At 37.8% G+C, this 20,803-nt stretch overlaps 3 protein-coding genes across 4 annotated transcripts; 2 read left to right on the forward strand and 1 right to left on the reverse strand.

Moving 5' to 3' along the window:
- The first annotated feature begins 3,761 nt into the window (after positions 1 to 3,761).
- On the forward strand, positions 3,762 to 9,436 carry LOC124381842 (nuclear body protein SP140-like protein). The gene is made up of 9 exons (XM_046843714.1): positions 3,762 to 3,933; positions 4,649 to 4,762; positions 4,867 to 5,006; positions 5,542 to 5,604; positions 5,886 to 6,013; positions 6,914 to 7,016; positions 7,158 to 7,229; positions 7,771 to 7,866; positions 8,332 to 9,436. Exons 1-9 carry the CDS (start codon positions 3,762 to 3,764, stop codon positions 8,410 to 8,412), a joined length of 969 nt encoding a protein of 322 aa, XP_046699670.1. The 3' UTR covers positions 8,413 to 9,436.
- A 1,667-nt stretch (positions 9,437 to 11,103) lies between these two features.
- Positions 11,104 to 12,078, reverse strand: LOC124382202 (structural maintenance of chromosomes protein 4-like). Its single transcript, XM_046844373.1, has one exon. It carries the CDS (start codon positions 11,805 to 11,807, stop codon positions 11,292 to 11,294), a length of 516 nt encoding a protein of 171 aa, XP_046700329.1. The 5' UTR covers positions 11,808 to 12,078; the 3' UTR covers positions 11,104 to 11,291.
- Positions 12,079 to 12,348: 270 nt separating this feature from the next.
- Positions 12,349 to 20,188, forward strand: LOC124382201 (nuclear body protein SP140-like protein). 2 transcript variants are annotated; one of them, XM_046844371.1, is made up of 16 exons: positions 12,349 to 12,503; positions 12,602 to 12,765; positions 13,599 to 13,773; positions 13,898 to 14,107; positions 14,652 to 14,756; positions 15,057 to 15,190; positions 15,737 to 15,775; positions 15,860 to 15,908; positions 15,991 to 16,179; positions 17,063 to 17,202; positions 17,293 to 17,355; positions 17,555 to 17,682; positions 17,877 to 17,982; positions 18,090 to 18,164; positions 18,572 to 18,715; positions 18,876 to 20,188. In XM_046844371.1, exons 2-16 carry the CDS (start codon positions 12,622 to 12,624, stop codon positions 18,954 to 18,956), a joined length of 1,782 nt encoding a protein of 593 aa, XP_046700327.1. In that variant the 5' UTR covers positions 12,349 to 12,503; positions 12,602 to 12,621; the 3' UTR covers positions 18,957 to 20,188. The 2 variants fall into 2 exon arrangements, with proteins under 2 accessions (XP_046700327.1, XP_046700328.1); XM_046844372.1 differs by having other exon boundaries at positions 16,015 to 16,179.
- The last annotated feature ends 615 nt before the right edge of the window (positions 20,189 to 20,803 follow it).

The raw sequence follows: 20,803 nt of genomic DNA on the forward strand, positions 1-20,803 counted from the left end.
TTGTAATTAGAGGGTTGATAACTACCAGTGTGAAAGCATTAGGTAGATAACCATTGATAATGGAAGAATTTATAATTTTTGAAAGAGATTCAAGCACTTCAGTTGATGATTTTTATGTGAAAATAGATAAAAAAGATAAATTCTCTTGAATAATCATAGAGTTATTTATAGTTAATAGGTAATTTATTTGGCTCTTGGCATTCTCTTAATCAGCCTGAGTGTTTTTCGACATAATATGAATTTGTACAGTAGTTGTAGTAGCACTAATGGAGCTTTTGACTCACCCTTTCCTCTGCACAAGACAACTGATGGTCTAAAGCACATTAAGAAGGCAAGAGATTTCACAAGATGACACATCTATGACCTGAAAACCCTTCCAGGTGACAACCTCATGAATATGAGAGAATGTAATGAGTTTGCCAAGCTGTCATCAGAGCTAAATGTAGCTATTTGGTAGAATCGAAAATATAAAACATGTTCTTGGTTGTTTAACTGGTCTGCTGTTTTGTGTTGTGTTGTGGTCTGCTCATATCCTAGTTAGTTTAAGTCTTGTGTAACGATGTTGTTTTATGAAGCACCTTTTTCCTGGAAAAAGAATGTTGTTTCGTTTCTTGGTGTAGTGCACCACCTTCATAGGGGTGAAATAGCAAGATGTGGCTTGATTTGTTTAAGCCGAGGGTGTGGCTGCTACACTCAAACTACCTCCTCACTGTATCGCTCTATCATTGATTTCCATTCACTTGCTCATTCACTCGCTTTGATTGAGACCAGAGAGAAAGTAAGATAATCTTTCTTTTCCTGGAGCAGATTACTTTATGTTGTGTTTGATGTAATTGGGGCGGTAAATATATAATCATGTGTGTCTATGTTACTTTATTGTACAGAATAGAGATGAACTTCAACATATCTGTACTGGATTTTCTGCCGTCGGAGGAGCTGATTCAGTGTTTTCACCGCCATAAGACTGAGATCTCCTCTCATATACAGGAACCACATACCTTCATCAGCCAGCTGAAAGACTACAAATTGGTGTCTGATGATCTTTACAAGGCAAGAGAGGAAGATGGGAAATTTTTATTTCTTTGTTCGAATTAATTGACTTATAATATATAGATATATATATATATATATATATATATATATATATATATATATATATATATATATATATATATATTATATATATATATATATCGAAATAATCTCAAGCTAAAATTGAGCTGTTTCTTTGTATAAGACTTTTATTGTCGTACCAAAAACTCATTTATTACACTAAATTGGCAAACTTTATACCTGATGTATTATGTTGTAAAAAACAGGTTCTTTCAATTTCCTGGTTTTCTGATTCAGTACTACTAAAAGCTATAAATAACAAAAGGCACTGTTAATAGTTCAATTCTGCTATAAAAAAGCAGCTTTTTCTGTAACACTTGACTTTAGGTTTTATTTTAATTTTTTTATTTAGATTAAGTATCCTTTACTCCACCTAAACGACTCCACAGAAATGACCAGAAACCAAATAAACAGCTGTATTTCTCATGATCAAATTCTGAGAATGATATGAAATAATTAGTAATAATGTTTTACTAAAAATAAGTAATAATGATTAATAATATAGAAACATTCCCCTGATATATTCAGTACAGTTTTAGAGGAAGTTTAAAAAAGTGTGAGTTCTAATGGCACTTTTTTAGTTTTCAGTTTTTACACACTGGTTGAAAAGTTTGGGGCAAACAAATGTATGATATGGAAGAATGCAAAGAAAGATAAAGATAGATAGAAAGAGAGAGAGATAAAGAGATAGAGAGATAGAGAGATAGAGATCTTTTTTTAGATCTTTTTTTACACCCAAAATGACTAAATTGCTGAATAATTAGTCATGACACATTATCACAAAATCAAAACCATAAAAAAACCACAGTGACAATAATAGATGTTTAGACGGAAATGAAAATAAAGATTAAGATCGAGATTATGTAAGTAATGATGCTTGTACACAAATAAAATTAGAACATAGGACATGAAGATGAAATGAACAGACAGTACAAGTGAATTGAGAATGCAGAGGTTTTACAGAAATACTGTATATTTTAAAAAAAGTCTCAGAAACTGAGCTCAGTGGTCTTATATTAGTGTTGGATCTTCAGATCATTCACTGATAACTTTATGTAAACTAAATTATCTGGAAGGGAAGATGCTAAATGCTTAACATTCTTCAAATGTCAAACCATTTTGGGGGAAACGAAGTAGAAATGAAACAAAAAGCTCCAGAAAAGACTGATTTAGTGTCACTTACTAATCACTTACTGATTTGCTGTCAAAGGTGGAAAATAACAATTTACATCGTTTTTTGTAGTTTCTTTGTGTACTTTTGAAGTCTGATTACTGATGTATGAACTGTTGTACTTTACTACATTTCAAATGATATTCGTTATTCGTAATTTATCCACATATATCATATATTGTAACAGTTCTATGCAATTGAGCAATAGTAATTGACAAAATACATAATAGTATAGTAGGAAAATCAACAAATGGCCATAAAACTAGTGATGTATTAAAGGTTTCCAAAGCCTTGTAGCAGCTTTCTGTATTGAATCAATCAAAAATGTTGATGAAATAAGTGTTGTAGTAATAATAATAATATTGTTGTAATAATGAATCGTTTAAATCGGTTCATGTCGATGAATTTTTACATTTACATTCGCAGCATTTAGCAGACACCCTTATCCAGAGCGACGTACAAAAGTGCTTTAAATCTCTATCTGAATCTGAATTGGAGAAACCCATTGATAAAACCAGCCTGAATTCTCAAATTCAAATCATTGATACGCTCCAGTCGCTGTTTAAGATAATGTACGCATTTCCTTCTGGAGCTGCTGTTGAGTGAAACTTATTATTCACTTTGTGAATATTTACTGTGTACAACAATTTAGTTCTTTATTGTCTCTTACTGATTACACAATAATTGTTATGCTTATTGATAATGATTGAAGAAACCCAGAAACCCTAGTGACACCCCCTGGGATGCAGAACCAGCTGAAAGTGAAATACCTTTGAATTCTTATGAAACAAACCCTTTGCCATATTTAACCAACCAGTTTGACAAGACAGGTGCAAGAAAGTCATCACTGTGTGACAATGGACTGGGAGGAAAATTTCAATGCATTGCAATGAAGCTAGCGCATTTAACACTGTCACGATTTAAGGGTCATAAGAAATGAATGAAAAGTGTTCTGCTGATGCTCTATTAGATTTGAGCATTACTGTATAAACTATATACTATATATACTATACTATATATATATAAGTCACATACTTTTATTGAGAATGCAATAAAAACGCAAGAGTTGTTCAAGCTTGAATCCATAATGCTAGCGCTATGGATTTTTGAGCATTTTCATGCATGTGCAAAAACAAATCATATTTCAGTACAGAGTATATATATATATATATATATATATATATATATATATATATATATATATACCACAGTGTTGTGTATGTTTTCATGTGTAAAAAATAATAAAGGAGAGGCGGAGACTAAACAAACTTGCGGTCCGCCACTGAGGAAATTCAGATTAAAATTTTGTACACTTTTATTGAATGTTTATAATGTAAAGGTTTTTTTTTTTTTTTTAAGAATAATTTGTTTTAATAAATCAAGGTTTTGCTCATAATTTCCCCGAATTTGTATCTTTTTCTCTCTCTCTCTCTCTCTCTCTCTCTCTCTCTCTCTCTCTCTCTCTCTCTCTTTCTCTATGCAGAAGGTGATGAAGATGAAATGTAAGGAGAAAGGAGTGTATCAGGTTTTGCAACAGGTGGAGGACAATGGAGAAGGCTGTGTGAAGGAGTTTTGGAATTGTGTATTCCAGGAGCACATGCTGCACAAATATCCTTTTCTGCATGTACTTCAAAACAAACTGTGTGCAAGTAAGTCCCTCTTTTTTACCTCAGTGTTGTTAAAAATGATGTAAATTCATATCACTGGTATGGTGGATATTATAAAGGTTTTTTTCTGTATTTGTCAAAGGACAATTTATGGTTCCTAGTAAACCGTCAATAGAGAAACCCACAGGAAGTGAAGAAAAGAGCACAAAACAAGAGGTGCGTGGAACAAAGAGAAAGAAAATTGTTGAGATAGAGGAGGAGGAGGAACCTGGTCCTGCTCTTGTTTCCAGCTCTGACCACACAAAGCCGATCTATCGTAAGTGAAAGCACAAACTGACGTGGGTGGACATTGGTCCGAATGTGTTTGGGTTTTAGAATTTAGATTCTGGGTTTTACATAACACACTGATCAGCATAACATTATGACCACCTGCCTAATATTGTGTTGGTCCCTCTTTTGCTGTGAAACCAGTCCTGACCTGTCAAGCATAACAGCATTAACTTCTTCTGCAATTTGAGCTACAGCCCCACCACCACCACCACCACCACCACCACCACCACCACCACCACAAGAAATAAATGAAACAAATATAAACAAATGATCATCCTTTGGTGAAAAGTTTATAATTGTTCTCGTTGTTCAGAAAAGTTAAAGCTGCTTTTAAACACATCTTGTTTCTCTGGGATGTGAATATATATATTATAATGGATGTAAATTCCCTTCCATTTTTAACATCTGATTCATTGTTCTCTATTAGATGTGGAATCCAGTCCAGAGGGGATAGAATCCAGTGATGAGCAGCAGAAAGACAGCAAAATGAGGACAGTGTACAAGACTGGTTACCAGTCAGCTGTGGTTCTGTCAGTGGAAAGTTATATAAAACAAGATTTACAGGTTGGAAATCACCTACATGTTTTATTTTACGTCAAGTCACACACACCCAGAACACAGTGTGTTTTTACGTGTGTGTTGCAGGAGCGTCCACTAAGAGCATCCTTGTTGAGGAGCGCTGGTTCACTCCTGAGGAGTTTGTGAAGCAGGGGATAACTCGGACAGATGGACACTGGGAGAGAGATATACTGTGTCATGGCAAACCCCTTAAACACCTGGTGCAGGTAATGCAGGATACTGATATCTGAGCAAACATAACTTGTGCACATTATATACTCCATTAGTACATTATAGGCTTTGTTAGAAGTATTGTGTTTCATTTACCTTCTCTTTTCACTTTCATTTTCTCTCTCTGAAACATCTTTACTTCTGAGACGCCGCGTGTATAAGATACACTTTTATTCCTGATCATGTTAATGATCTGTTGCCAACTAACCTCATTAGTCAATTGTTCCTTCAACTCTTCCTTTTTTTTAACACTGACATTTCCAGACTTTCGTAGCTCCGTCCTACAACAGATGTGTTGCATCAATCAAATTCAAAACAACCTTCAATTTCCCTTTAATAATGTAGTACATTTTCTCAGATTCAACATTTGATATGTTCAACTGTGAATGAAATTTTTCTGAGATCGTTGCATTCTGTTTTTATTTACATTTTGCACATTTGTGCATTTTGTACATTTTGTGTCCCAAACATTTGTGATCAGGGAAGTAACACATCACATCATTCTTGTAAATGTTTTTTTTGTTTTTACAGAAAAAGATTTTGGATGTCCATCCACAAGGGTGTCGCTGTCAACTCTGTCATCGGAAGAAAACGGTGAATAAAAAAAAGCAATAAAATCATCCAAATGTCAAGAAATGAGTGTGTTCCCATTAGTGCAAAGGAAAAGTGTTTGTCTTATCAGTGAGCAATCATGATGATGCCACAACCATCCGTGGCCAGGGGTCCAAAAGAGCAAACCAGGCCATGTTCTCTGGAGGAGCCATATTCTTCTTTTTCCTGTCTCTCATAGCAATACTAACTAAATTGAAACTGAATTGTTTGAATAACTTACTGTCGAATGCAACTTATAATTTTGGTGTTTTGTGTTTCTGAAGCATCAGGAGAAAGATGATGATGTGTGTAATATTTGTAATCGTGGACAAAACCTAGTGAATTGTACAGAGTGCAGTCTCGCTTTCCACCATCACTGCCATTTACCAGCACTTCAGGACAAGAAACCTGTGTGAGTATTAGATACTTTTACTCAACATAAAACAGTGTTGGACTCCCTGTTGATGATTGATAAGTAACTGTCATTACATTGCTCGTTGAAGGTACATGGTAATGCTGAATTTATCTGTAAGCATAAAATATAGACATTATGTGAGCCGCGATTTTGGTTTTGGTTTTGGCCTTCCATCCACACTGAGACAGAGTTTTTAGTGATGGGTTGTGCGTGATAGGATTTTTTACAGTCAAGAAAAGCGTAACATTTATAAATGCTCTCCAAAGTGAATCAATTTGAAAACACTGTGTTCGCATCACGTCATTTCCTCGACATTGCCGCGAAGTTTTAAAGGGCTGGAAAGTAAAATGCCGGGCGGAAATTACGCAAGTTGAAGCGGCTTATGTTTTGCTCACGTGCAGTACAGGGACGTATTTTGGATAATGTCAAAACGTTAATGTGAAAACGCTGTTTTCAGATTAGTCCGGATTTGTGTAGACGTAGTCAGTTGTTCATGAAATCTTGACTCAGGACTTTGAACATGAGAAAAGTGGGTTAATCCTAACCCTAACCTGAGCAGACGTTTGCAGAGGCCTGTTGGCGAGTTCAGAAAGAGGCTGATTTTTTGAGTCGAGTGATCATGAGAGATAAATCCTGAACTCTCACGTCACCTCGCCCCAATAAACAGCTCGAACAAGGAGAGATAGTTGCTGCCTTCCAGGCAAACATGCCTACATGATCCAATCTATACAATAAATAATGGACTGCAGTTTAGCTCTTAATGACATCATATAATTTAGTTTTTTCTTTTCAGATTTCATTATGATATGGTATATTCCTAGTGTTAATTAGGCATTTGTTTGAGTGTTTGTGTGTGTGTGTGTGTGTGTGTGTGTGTGTGTGTGTGTGTGTGTGCAGGTCCAATTGGAAGTGTACTTTCTGCCTGGTCAAGAATTACCTGGATTTTTGGATAAGCATGGCTTTGAACGTTGCTTTGAAAAGTCCTGTTTCTGGAAACTTGGTACCCAGACACACATTTACACGTTTAAATAATACAATACACACACAGACACACACACACACACACACACACACACACACACAAACACACACGCACGCGCGGATTGCGGTGGTTCTGATGTTTGTGTATTTCATTCCTCAGCGCTGTGAGTATTTGCTGCTGCATTTGTATAAAGACACACAGCTTATGCTTACAGAGCGTAATGTCACCAAGGTAAGAAATTTGACTCAATGCTTTACATTTACTGCAATGGTGGTGGTGTTGTCAGTATTTGAACTGGTTTCTTGAGACATATTAATTTTTTAGATGATTTGGAAGAGTGTGAATGACTTCATCATGTCAGTGCTTGACAACTGTTCATTACAGTCCCATCATTGTTGAGGTTTAACGTTCAGTGATACACACTCAAATGTAAACTGTGGTCCTGAGCCCATTGTAGTAGACTGTTGATATTAATTACAGTCCAAATCCATCCTCAAAGTTCTTAAGTTGCACAGAAACTCAATGGATCTTTAGGCTGTTCATGGATCTTTAGGCTGGTCCAAATGAGAGAACTCCATCCAGAGGTAGGGCAATGGGATGAATCAAGCATATCCAAAAATAATAAAGAGACAGGAGCACTGGTCACTGGTACCTCAGGAGCTACTGCCTCAGTTGGGAAATCAGTAGGCCATCGTCCGCATCCCCAACCCATTTTTCCCTAGTAAACATCAATATATAATGTAATATTTTTTTTTTTTTTTTCTTTTGCCAGCTGGACCAAGTGAAGAACAAGCTGCAAAATAATGAGTATAAAACAGTGAAAGAGTTTGTGCAAGATATCAACCACATCTACAAATCTTCAAACAGGGTATGACACAGATATCGATTAAAGATTATATGATATTATATGCACTGCTCTCTTTCTAATATTGGCACTTTGGTAAGTATGAGCAAAGAAGGTTGTTCTTATTGTTTTACCTTCAGATCTTTTGTTCTGAAAATTCACAGAAATGATCACAAATATCACATTATTGTGTTCAGAACACAGTTTTAATTCAATTGTAAGATCGCTTTTGGTCAATACTTTGTGCAACCTCTCTTTGACAAAAAAAAACCGTTTCAGTAATGCTTGATGATGTTTGGGAATACATGCAAGAGATCTGAGACCGTTCCCCTGCACAGAATCTCTCCAGATCTAAATTTCAAGACTTTAAGAAAACACAGCCTTCTTTGCACACGTTTACCAATGGGGTGCCAATATTAAAGATGGATTTATATTTAACCTGAATGACTGTGTGTCTTTGTGTGTGTGTGTGTGTGTGTGTGTGTGCAGGGTAACGTGCCTGTCGAGGGGGAAGACAAAGTGCACAAAAACTTTCATCGAAATTTCATCAGTGTCTTTAAAATCCAGTAGCATTGTTTCTCAATGCTAAACCTGAATCTGATTTGTCTAATCAAAAGCTAAATATCGAGATGAAATTTTAGGTGGATTATAGAATCTTGTTATTACCCTTTAGAGCGGTAATGAGAGTGTGAGTGGTGGTGATGGTTTTCAGAATAGATGTGTTTTTGCTCTAAAATGTAACCTTGTGTGTTTTTTATCTGTTTCATCTGTTGCTCTGGATTTGTTCTATAATGTCTACATAGCTTAATGGCACAAAGTGATACATTATTTGATCAGTGCATATAAATATTCAAAAATCAAGTGTGAATAATTACACTATATGCAAAAATGGCGCACTATGTACTACTCACAATGATAAAATATTATGTTTTGCTCATTAGATTAGAAATAGATTTTTAGGTTACTGGTCACTACTGCAAATCTGGGCTTTATGTCTGTAAATGCATGAAGTTGAACATAATAACTGTGTTCATAACAGCGACGCACAATGCCACGAATGTCGATAAAGACGATAATAACTTGCTCTCCATGATGAAATCACAGACGTGGTAACGCACGTGGTCAGAATAGCACCAGTTGCAACAGCTCCAAATGTACACAGAACGATGTCTATTGGCACACTGATTTATGAAGGTCGGCGCTCCCTGTGACTGTGCGTGCAGCCTTGTGCTGCCATCTGCTGGTGTGTTACAAAACTACAAAAACTCAGTCTTTTGTTTGTGTTAAACTCCTGAAAATGTAATACAGCAGTGGGATATTTGATAATTTGTTTCATTCTGATTATGATGAATGATCATTACCAATTATATTTTGCACCTTTGTTGAAGACGTGGTTAAGACTCAACGCTCCGCATATGCTGCCTTCTGAGTGACTTTTTCGCACTGCTCGCCTTTTTTCAGTCCAAAAAGCTAAATTTATAAAACCTTGAGTCATTTGATCCTTTTTAAAAAATGTGCTTTACTACTACTTTGCCTTTGTTTGTTTTAAAATTTGTACAATTTGAGTTGTATTTTACCAAATAAAAGCTCACAAATCAAACGTTAACGTGTTTTCTTGCAAGATCATCAGACACTGATTTGTGGTCTTTCAGCTGGCTGGTATGTGGTTCCTGTATGTGAGAGGAGATCTCAGTCTTATGGTGGTAAAAAACACAGAATCAGTTCCTCCTGCAGCAGAAAATCCAGTACAGATATGTTGAAGTTCATCTCTATTCTGTACAATAAAGTAACATAGATACACATGATTATATAAAGAAAGATTATTTTACTTTCTCTCTGGTCTCAATCAAAGCGAGTGAATGAGGAAGTGGATGGAAATCAATGATAGAGCGATACAGTGAGGAGGTATTTTGAGTGTAGCAGCCACACCCTCGGCTTAAACAAATCAAGCCATTCCGTCTTGCTATTTTACCTATATGAAGATGAAACACTACGCCAAGAAACGAAACAACATTCTTCTTCCAGGAAAAAGGTGCTTCATAAAACAACATCGTTAAACAAGACTTAAACTAATTAGGATATGAGCAGACCACAACACATAACAAGAGACCAGTTAAACAACCCAGAATATGTTTGATATTATGATTCTCCCATGTAGCTACATTTAGCTCTGATGACAGCTTGGCAAACTCAAGCTGTCCTGGAAGTCTTTTTTTTTTAAGTATTTCAAGCTCCTTCTGCTATTCACACTGGATCTCCACAATGGTGTCAAAACGATGACCTTTGAGCCGGATCTTCATCTTCAAGAAGAGGGCGAAGTCCACAGGAGCCATGAGTGACAGAGTGCATTGGCATGAATAAGTTTATGTTTGCATTTTGTTCTAACTTGCTCTTCATAATGAAATCACAGACATGGTAATGCACGTGGTCAGAATAGCACCAGTTGCACAGCTCCCGATTTACATAGGATGACGTCTTTTAGGACACTGACTTGTGCTTCCTGTGACTGTGCGTGCAGCCTTGTGCTGCCATCTACTGGTGTGTTACATAACTAGTCTCGAAAGTTTTGGATACTATGATTATTTTTTACATTATCTGTTTCCACAAACTTTTCCTACAATGATTGAACCACACATTTGCACAGACTGTCTTCGTACGCTGCATTATCACAATTTTCCTTTACTGGAACTAACATTTTCGAACACTGTTGCACAAAACTACACAATGACAAAATTGTTGGTTTTAAGGTTGGAATTAAAGAATTGAGTGTCATGCAAATGACCCTGACCTCCTCAAACTCACTGAACAGCTTTGGAATGAACTTGAACTGGAACCTCCTTATCTCTTTTACAACATGTGAGACATATGTCCACAGGATGTTGCTGTGTCCCTTCAGGGAGCCGCTGTACAGAGCTGTGCAGGTCAGGAGATCAGGGACCACACAGCTGAGACAGAGCTCAGTTAGCAGCAGGATCCTGGGCCGGAGCAGGGAATTAAGTTTATTTCAGAAATATTGAATAAGGAAAATGGTCTGTTGTTATTAAACTACTGCTGTTTATATGATTGAATCGAAACTCCAATCCATCTGTCTGTCTGTCTGTCTGTCTGTCTGTTTGTTTGTTCATTGTTCCAGACACTTTATTATTATTTATTTTGTTATATATTTAATTTGTTATATATTTGTCAACTCTTTACGTTTCATTTGCGATAATTTTTTCCCCGTAACAGTAATAAGGTTAGGATTTAAACGATGTCCAACAGTTTCATAAAATACAATTTATTAAATCAGATTTCATGCTTAATTTTTACTTAAAATGGAGTTCGGAGGTTTGAAGTTGGGAGGTTTCTTTTTTTTTTTGACTCTTTTTTTCCCCTGTGGGTTCCGGGCTCATGTGCTGAATCTTAACTTTCCAACAACTGTGCAGTTTTTTAGTCCTCGATGATTTAGATCAGTATTGTGTTTTTACTGAACGTTTTTCTTGTTCAAAAGCCAACATGGCCTCCAGCTGAGCAATCCGTTTCAGCAGTTGCTCTTGCTCTCTCAACAAACTCTCTGTTTCACGTTCTGCAGAAATCTTGTCTTCATCACAGCGTCTCAGGCTGTTCTCGAGTTTGCTGATGGTCAGAAGCTGTGTGGAGTTCCTTTCCTCCATGTTCCACCTGATCTTATTGGTCTCCAGCTCCTGTTGTCTTAGCGCTGCGTTCAGATTGGCCACCTGTAGTGCAGCTTTCTGCAGTTGCTTTTGGGCTTCCATCCTTTTCTTTCTCGCCTCCTCTACAATCTTCTGTTGATCCTCGCAAAATTTCACAGTTGCCTTGATACAGGAGAGATCATTCCGCTGTGTAATTGCCTTCTCCGTTTCCAGCTTGATCCTCTCATTCTCCACCTCCCATTTCCTTTTCTCAAACTCCAAAGTGCTCTCCAGCTGAGCAACACGTTCCTCTAGGCGCTGTCGTTCTCTCATCCAGTGCGCTCTTTCACAGTCCAGGCTCTTCCTCACTTTCTCATGCTCCTTCAGGGAAACCCGGAGTTTGAGATGTCCTTGGGGTGTGTGCTGTTCACCTTCTCCAGCTCCCCCACTTTTGCCTTATAATGCTCCATGTCTACTACTAAATGTTTAAGCTTATCCTCCAGCTCTTTTACTCGAGGATCATCCTTGCTTTTTCTCCGGATACGATCTCTGATCCTTTCGAACTGGTTCATAACCGCTTCTTGTTCCTTTCCACAGGACAACTCCCAAATGAGCCACGACGACGCGCTCCACCATTTATAGACAGAGAATGCTGTGACGTCACAGTGGAAATCCTCATTGCATTGGGTTTCATCAAAATGAACTGAATTAAATGAATCTTTTTATGGTGGTAATCATGTTTTGATCATATCACTCTATGCTCTTGCTCTTCTAATTGTTTATATGATAAAGATCTGACGTGCCCACATTTGCCAACACCATCTGCCCACAAGTTAAGTTTCGGTTTCGTTTTCTTTACTTCCGGTTTACGGGCGTGAATTCGAGCAGCTCAGATAAACACAGGAAGGCGGGAGATCCGTGAGAAATCTCGAGTTATATCATATAAACAAACGAACAGCAGGTCGAGGATCCGGAAGGAAGAGTCTGAGATCGAGAAGTTTGCTCTGACGCTGAAAGTGCAGAAGACAGGTGTGGAGGATCATCTCTAACATTCTGAAGCATTCTCGAGCACATGATAGATCTGGTCTTGTTCGACATAATAATCCAGGTTTTGATGTTCACTGCAGGAGGAATAGACGGAGGAGAAATGGATCCCTTGGATTTTATAACGAACGAAGAGTTGATGAAGTTTTTTCACTGCAAGAAGACGGAGATCTCGTGCACGGAGGAACCGCACACCTTCCTAAAACAGCTCCGAGACCATAACTTGGTACCTGAGAAGCTCTACCAGGTCATATAATAAGTTTGATAAGTTTAATTATTCATGTTTTGTGAATTCAATAGTATTGAGTTGTGTGCAAGGAATCGACACTTTGAACAGAGTCATTTTTTTGGAGATTCGACTCGCAAAGATTCTTTATTTTTTTATTCTAGATGTAAACAAGGCAGGAAAAATAGTCTATTTCTTTAAACTAATAAGAGCAGATAAGCCTTTTCATGTGATTCCTAACTTTTTGGCTAAGAAATAAATGACAGTGAATCGCATGACCGCTAAAAAGAGTCGGCTCTTATTCGAGATTTGGCTCACTAAAAAGAGCCGGTTGTTTTTCCCGCCAGGAAAACCATATCATGGAGAGCTATAGGATAACAGATAAACAACTCATTCATTCATTCATTCATTCATTCATTCATTCATTCATCCACCAGTACATTCATCCATCTATTCATTCATCCATTAGTTCATATATTCATTTATACATTAATTCATTCATCAGTTCATTTATACATACATTATACATTCGTTTTTGTGCTGTGTGTGTGTGTGTGTGTGTGTGTGTGTGTGTGTGTGATTTGTTTGGTAGAAATACTGTTATTATGTAGTTTCTGGACTCAAAATAAACCCAAAACAGAATATGGCCAAAAGTCTGAAGACACCTCAGAACGTGTGTGCTTTGTGAACATCTCACTATACTTTGTGTCTCTCTTTTCTTTTATAAAAACCTCTACTACAAGATGTTCCACCAGAGACGTTTGTCCATAGAGTGTGTATAGTGTGTATAACATCTGTCCGTCTGTCTGTCTGTCTGTCTGTCTGTCTCTCTCTCTCTCTGTCTTTCTCTGTAGAAAGTAATAAGGATGAAGTGTAAAGACAGAAGACAGGAAGGTGTGTATCAGATTCTGGATTGGCTGGAGAAGGAGCGAGGACATTGTGTGAAGCGGTTTTGGACTTGTGTATTCAAGAACCTCATCCTGCAGAAATACCAGGTTTTCCGCTCGCTCCATAACAGCCTCCTGGATGGTCAGTTGCTCCACCACTATTATTTGTTTGTTTGATTGAACATGATTCCTCATCTGTGTTGGGCTTCAGTGTGTGTTTTCATTCGGAATAAATATTAATATTATTGGAGTGACTCTGGTTTCAGGATCCTTCAGGTGTTACACGGCGCTCTTTGCGGCAGAGGAACTAAGCAGCAGTGAGCAAGACTCAATCCAGAGCATGGAGGATAAAGCAAATGGACAGACGAATGGAAAGAGAAAGAAAAGCACTGAAAAAGCAGAGGAGAAGGATGAACCAGGCCCTTCATCGCTCTCTAAATGTATCCAGAAGAAACCGGCTAAGAGGCTCAGTTTCAGTCAGTCTCTGGTCTCCATTTGTTTTATGTCTTAGAGTGAAAACATATTTGATTAAAATCTGAAGAATGTATAGAACCTGCAAAAAGTGTGGAAACACCGAGTCTTTTATGGTTTTGGAAAGACACGTGCATGTTCCTATTGTTTTATCCCAACAAATCTATAAATTTCCAGATGTTCCACTTTATTTCCAGTGATAAAATCCTCCATCAGCATGAAGAGCAGCTTTACACGCTCTCAGCATCCACACACTTCGTTTCTCCAAACGTTCAGCTGAAACACTTTGCCGTGTTCTTTGCAAGATCTTCTATAGAGGCCTCCTCACATTCTCACCTACATATTAATTAGCACAAATTTCCGCAAAATCTAGTGGAACGTCTTCCCAGAAAAATGGAGGCTAAATGTGGAATGTGATGTTCAAAAAGCAATTTTATGGTCAGGTGTCCACAAACTTTTCGCTGTATAGTGTTTCTTGACTAAAAGTGTTCGTCTTTTTTTTTTTTTTACTAGAAATTCCTGAGAATTTTGTTTCTGTTTTTCTGTCAGACGCGCCGCTAAAACAAGGACACAAGGCGGATTTTTATAAATCTCAGCTCCCCGTTACGTGCGGCGAGAAAGAAGGCACTCTGTATCGGGAAAAACTGGCCAAAGGTACATCTTCCTCATTTTATAATATACGATTTATAAATTGTAATGAAAATATTCACAATTAAAAGGAGGCACAGTCAGTGTGTGAAATGTATATGAGGTATTTATTTCTAGTTCTAGTTTAGTTATGGAAAGAGTCTCCCGTGTCAGAACTGTACAGTGTAAAGCTGTTTGGTATTAAAACATCTACAGGATAGAAGATATTGGTTCATCTTCTAAGAGCGAAAGATGAAAGTGTCTTCCGGTCCTGCCTTTATTCCTCACATCATTTATTAGAACTGGACGATTGTTTTGTTCCCGTAGGCTACAAAAATATCTGTTGTGACGGTCGTTGGTTCAGCGCAAGTGAATTTGAGAAGTTTGCCGGACAGGGAAATGGAAGGAACTGGAAAAGGAGCATCTACTGCCAAAACACGCCACTGCACAAACTTATAGAGGTGAATATATAACACCTGATCAGACATGGTGCTGTAAAATATACACACTTAGACAAAAGTTTGTGGACACCTGATCATAAGATTGGTACTTGGTACTTTCTAAACATCCCATTCCACATTTGGGAAGATGTTCCACAAGATTTATGTGGAGATTTTGTGCTCGTTCGGCCACAGTGGTGTTGGTAAAGTCAGGTACTGGTGTAGGTGAGAAGGTGAGGAGGATCCTGGGGTGCAGTCAGCGTTCACATTCGGCCCAAAGGGGTTCAGTTGGGTTTATAGCAGGAGATCTTTCTCATACTTCCAAACAATTGTAAAGCCGATCTTCATGGAGCTGTCAAAATTTTCATGCTGGAACAGGTTTGGGTCTTTTAGTTCAGGTAAAGCGAGAATTTCATGCTTCTGCATTCACATATCTAAGCTACACAATTGTATAGAAGAACCACACATGGCTGGAAAAGTCGGGTGTCCTAATACTTTTGGCGACACATGCTGTACACACCTGTATCTGCACTTAAACGCATTTTATTTTCCCTCTTTTGTTGTTAGGACGGCTATCTACAGTTTCTAAGACCCCATGATCAGAAGGTCCTGAACACTTTTTTACTTGTCAGTGTATTTTTCACTGTGTGTCACAATATACATCTCAGATAAACTCTTATCTTCCCACAGAATCAGAAGATTCAGCTTCCAGTCAGCAGTTTGGAAGCCCCGAGTCCCCGTGAGTACGCTGAAACACGCTAATATGCACAGCCTCTAGTCTTATTATTCTCTTGATGTATTTGTTTATGTCTGTAAAACAGTGTTGCTCCACCGGTGTCTGTTAGAGTCGGCGTCCAGTGCAGGGACGGAGGGATCGTGGAACGAGGCAGATAAAGAAGGAGACGAGGAAGAAGACGGCCAGCCAGTGGATCTGTCTAAATTTCAGGGTTATGCTTTGCCGGTCAGCTGCGGGTCCGTCAGTGGAGTTTTATATGAAAGCAGGTTTAGAGGTAAGTGATAATCAGAGAGATAAACATAATGTTGTTTACCATCCCATTCCACATTTAGTCCTTATTTGCTGTTATAATGAGCTCCACTCTTCTGAGAAGATGTTCCACTAGATTTATGTGGAGATTTGTGGAGATTCATTCTGCCACAAGGGTGTTAGTAAAGGTATTGATGGAGGGGAGGAAGGTGTTCATAAGGATTTATATCAGATGTTCCTCATACTTCCAATGCACGTAAAGCAGATCTTCATGGAGCAGGTTCTGGTCTCCTAGTTCAAAAATTAATGCATTCAAAGATGTCAAACACTGAAGGATTTGCCTTCTACCATGTCATATGCACATTTACAAATATATTTTATTGGATATTAAATATTAGAAGATAAAATGATACTGAATATTAATATGAAATATAAATAGTGATTTACTATAAATAGACAAAACTGAAATTCAACTTCAAAATGGAAAAAAAACGATTTAATACCCCCAATGATGATTTTCCCCACGTGTGTTTTTTTCTCCTTATTAAAAGACAGATATTTGCCAACAATTAAAATGTGTATCATTTAAAACTCTATGAAAATGTATTGTTTTTTACACTGATTATTGTGGAGCATCCACATTACATCAGCAAGTCACTTCCTGACCTCTTTTATAACATTATAGCAGCTATAAATGGTCGTTCTCTCACCTTCCTTCACTTCTGATTGGTGGTTGTGCACTTTTGGGTCCACACTGCATCCTGATTGGTTAATGTGGGTCTGGAGGCGGGACTTTAGAATCTATAGCACAGACTAGGTCATTTTTGTTTCTCTGTCTGCAAATGACATTAGGATAGAAATACAGTGTGTGTGTGTGTGTGTGTGTGTGTGTGTGTGTGTGTGTGCAGGGTCACGCTCTAAGAGCATCCGCACAGAGGAGCGCTGGTTCAGTCCTGAGGAGTTTGTGAAGCAGGAGATAGTTCTGACAGACGGACACTGGGAGAGGGATATACTGTGTCATGGCAAAACACTCAACTACCTGATGAAGGTAATGTAAGCTGCAGATGAGTGAAAGAGAGAGAGAGAGAGAGAGAGAGAGAGAGAGAGAGACTGTTCACTGTGTATGTTTTGTATGTAGAAGAAGATCCTGACTGCACATCCATCTGAGTGTCACTGTTTTCGGTGTTCTCCTGCCAACCTGGTGAGTCTAAAACCCGTGTTCCATCATGAATCTCTAAAAAAAAAAAAATCTAAAAAAAAAAAACTTTTTTTTGCTTAACTCAGCTGTTCAATTCAATTACATCCCAAGGTTATAATTCCACTTTGCGACATACTGTATAATATAATAATGTTTATCTTGTAGTGTATTTAATAAAACCTTTTTTTCTTCTGGTAAACAGCAGGAGCAGGATAACGATGACGTGTGCTTCATTTGTAACTCCGCTGGGATTATGGTGTGCTGTGACGAGTGTCCAAGATCTTTCCATCTTCTCTGTCACTTACCGGTGCTGGACGAAGAAACTCTTGGGTGAGAGAGAGAGAGAGAGAGAGAGAGAGAGAGAGAGAGAGAGAGAGAGAGAGAGAGAAAGAAAGAAAGAGATAAAATGTAGACAAAGATTTAAATTACACAACACAGGCAACACATGTAACCAACATCACTGTGTGTGTGTGTGTGTGTGTGTGTGTGTGTGTGTGTGTGTGTGTGTGTGTGTGTGTGTGTAGGAAGAATTGGATGTGCACTTTTTGTGTGTTAAAGACTAACCAGCAGTTGTGGATTCACATGACCAGCGAAGGCGTTCTGAACAGTCCTGTTTCAGGAAATGTTATGGTATACACACACACACACACACACACACACACACACACACACACAGAGAGAGAGAGAGAGAGAGAGAACTCTGTTTCTAACGTTACGTGTCTATCTTCTCCCCTCAGCACTGTGAGTATTTGCTGTTGTGTTTGTACAGGGAGGATGCGCTGCGTGTGTTTACCGCAGACCCCACAAAAACAGTACGTCTTTATTTTACAATCGATTCACATTCCTTCTATTTCAACAACACACAGATATTGACGTAAAGAATACACAGATCAGGTATTGATTTAAAGAATACACAAATCAGGTAAATGTTACACCTTAGACTCTTCCTCCTGATACTGATGTTGTAAAGAAGATGAAGAGTCTCCAGTTTCAGTTTATCCAAAAGCGCTCTGTGCAGGACACTTAAGTTTATTTCTTCCCAACTTCGACACCTACAACCATGTCATCATGGAACTGGACTTTTAAAACATTTGAGAAAGAGTTTAATGGGAAATTGTAATACTACATTTTATACAACTGCCCTTTAGTACAACACAGATTTCCATCCATGCTGTTCAAACTGGTGTGTAATTAATATATGAGCGTTGTGCTTGTACAGGTGCCGAGGTACACCAGGGTGATCTCTAAACCCATGTGGCTGGACCAAGTGAAAACCAAACTGCAGAAAAATTCATATCAAATTATGAGAGACTTTGTAGAAGACATCAGGCTCATCTTTCAGAACTGCCGCATTTTCAATGAGGTGAGATACAAACACTGTTTGTTCGTTCGTCAGATATTAATGTTGTGAAGGAGGTGAAGTTTTTTGTTGCTCTTTTGAATGATTATTTCACCAGTCAAGGAGAATATCTCTCTCTCTCTCTCTCTCTCTCTCTCTCTACACATACACTCTGTTTATCCAGGACAATGAGTTTGGAAAGATGGGAGCCAGACTGAGTGAGATCTTTGAGCATGAGTTACTCACCATCTTCAAGATCCAGTAGAGAATCTCCTCATTCACAACCCTGCATTAACCTCCAACTACATGTCTGTATATCTACATTACTGTGCAAAAGTCTCACCTTGCTGATGCAAATATGATTCTGGGTCTGTCACATTCTGTGATCTTTGGTATTTTGTGAATGAAAGTTGGTTTTCTTAGCAAGCTTCCAAAGAATTCAACTCATACAGCATATTTATTTAATGCTCAAGCCTGTTCTGCACAAACCTGGTGTAACAGACCAAAGTTTAAGAGGTTTTAATTCTGAGAACCAGGAGCCCAGGAGAAGATTCTGTCTCTTCACAGGAATGAGCACTGGTGGCTGGTGAGGAGCACCAGCAAATGAGTCTCTTGGTGTATTAGAACCAGGACCCTGGGGAGGTTCCTCTCTTTGCCCAGGAATGAGCACTGGTGGCTGTGGTAGAGCTCCAGAGGATGAGTCTTTAAAATTGTTCTCTCGGTGTATGAGAACCAGGACCCTGGGGAAGATCCCTCTCTCTGCCCAGGAATGAGCACTGGTGGCTGTGGTAGAGCTCCAGAGGATGAGTCCTTGAAAGTTTTCTCTCGGTGTATGAGAACCAGGACCCTGGGGAAGATCCCTCTCTCTGCCCAGGAATGAACACTTTTGTTTGCAGAGCTCCAGAGTCCTTCACAGCAGTTATTTCCACATGAAATATTCGGACAAATATAGATTTTAGCATTGACAGTAATTAAAGATCTTTTTATTTTATGTACGAGAGTCAGATTCCTGCTATTGCTCAAATTTCTATATTTTCTGGTTGTATTCTACTAAAGAGACATTATACATTTCTATGGTCATTGAACCATTGCTGAAACATCTAATGGTGACCTAAGACTTCTGCACAGTACTTTTCTTTAACATGAACAAGTAAATAATAAAAAATAAATAAAGTCTTTAGATCATACTGGATATGTTAATGTGTTAGACACGGCTTTATGAATGTAAATCCAATATATATTAATTAAACTGGTTTGATGTTCAGTTGAGGTTTTAGATTTTAATATTTGGTTGTGTGTTTAATGAAATCGCACTTTTTATACACTTTTAAATAACGTTTTTGATTTCTACATTGTAGTCACACTGTTTTCTGACAAATAGGGTTTTGTTTGTTTGTTTTTTGCTGTCCCGATTGCTTGATATCTGTTATAATACGAGGTAAAATGCTTTTTCTTTCTAGTATGTTAATTAACAATAGTTTATTAAAAAAATTTACAATGAACTAAATTTGACTCTTTGATCTGTTTTACTATTATAATTATCTTCAATTTCATGCTACTACATCTAAAGACTTTCTATACAATTGTGTACTATTAATTTTGTGGTAAATTTGGTTTGGGGAAAAAAAAAACATGGTTGGAAAAAAACAGATGTCCCCATACTTTCATCTGTGCATCATATTTTCGCTTACAGTACCCTCTAGTGTATATTCCAGGTACTGGAATAATATTTCTTCATTCACAGAACGTTTCAAAATACGTGATAACTTTCAGAAGGAAATCATCATAAATAAAATTACTAATTTATTTGTATGAAATCACATAACATGGCATACATTTAAAATGATTTATTAAGGGCAATTATATACACACCCTGATCAGTTTATTAGGAACACCTATAATAAATGATCTGGCCATGTAGCAGCCCATCATCTAGTAAATATAATACTACAAAATCTCGTAAACTCAAAAATCAAGAGCTTCAGTTCATGTTAAACATCGAAATGGTGACCGTAACATTGGCTCGTTTGAGTGTTACAGAATCAGCTGTTCTGGGATTTTCACACGCATCACACACACAAAAAAAAAACGTCCAATGATTATCACTGTGGG

This window comes from Silurus meridionalis, chromosome 29 (genome assembly GCF_014805685.1).
Source record: "Silurus meridionalis isolate SWU-2019-XX chromosome 29, ASM1480568v1, whole genome shotgun sequence".
Taxonomy (NCBI): domain Eukaryota; kingdom Metazoa; phylum Chordata; class Actinopteri; order Siluriformes; family Siluridae; genus Silurus; species Silurus meridionalis.

Excerpts from the sequence above, each read along its gene's own strand:
- LOC124381842 (XM_046843714.1), top strand. The coding sequence starts at position 3,762 with ATGCAGAAGGTGATGAAGATGAAATGTAAGGAGAAAGGAGTGTATCAG. Across the intron at positions 5,605-5,885 it reads TCTGTCATCGGAAGAAAACG|CATCAGGAGAAAGATGATGA; the intron begins GTGAATAAAAAA and ends GTGTTTCTGAAG. Across the intron at positions 7,230-7,770 it reads CAGAGCGTAATGTCACCAAG|CTGGACCAAGTGAAGAACAA; the intron begins GTAAGAAATTTG and ends TTCTTTTGCCAG.
- LOC124382202 (XM_046844373.1), bottom strand. The coding sequence starts at position 11,807 with ATGAGAGAACGACAGCGCCTAGAGGAACGTGTTGCTCAGCTGGAGAGC.
- LOC124382201 (XM_046844371.1), top strand. The coding sequence starts at position 12,622 with ATGGATCCCTTGGATTTTATAACGAACGAAGAGTTGATGAAGTTTTTT. Across the intron at positions 14,108-14,651 it reads GGCTAAGAGGCTCAGTTTCA|ACGCGCCGCTAAAACAAGGA; the intron begins GTCAGTCTCTGG and ends TTTTTCTGTCAG. Across the intron at positions 14,757-15,056 it reads TCGGGAAAAACTGGCCAAAG|GCTACAAAAATATCTGTTGT; the intron begins GTACATCTTCCT and ends TTGTTCCCGTAG.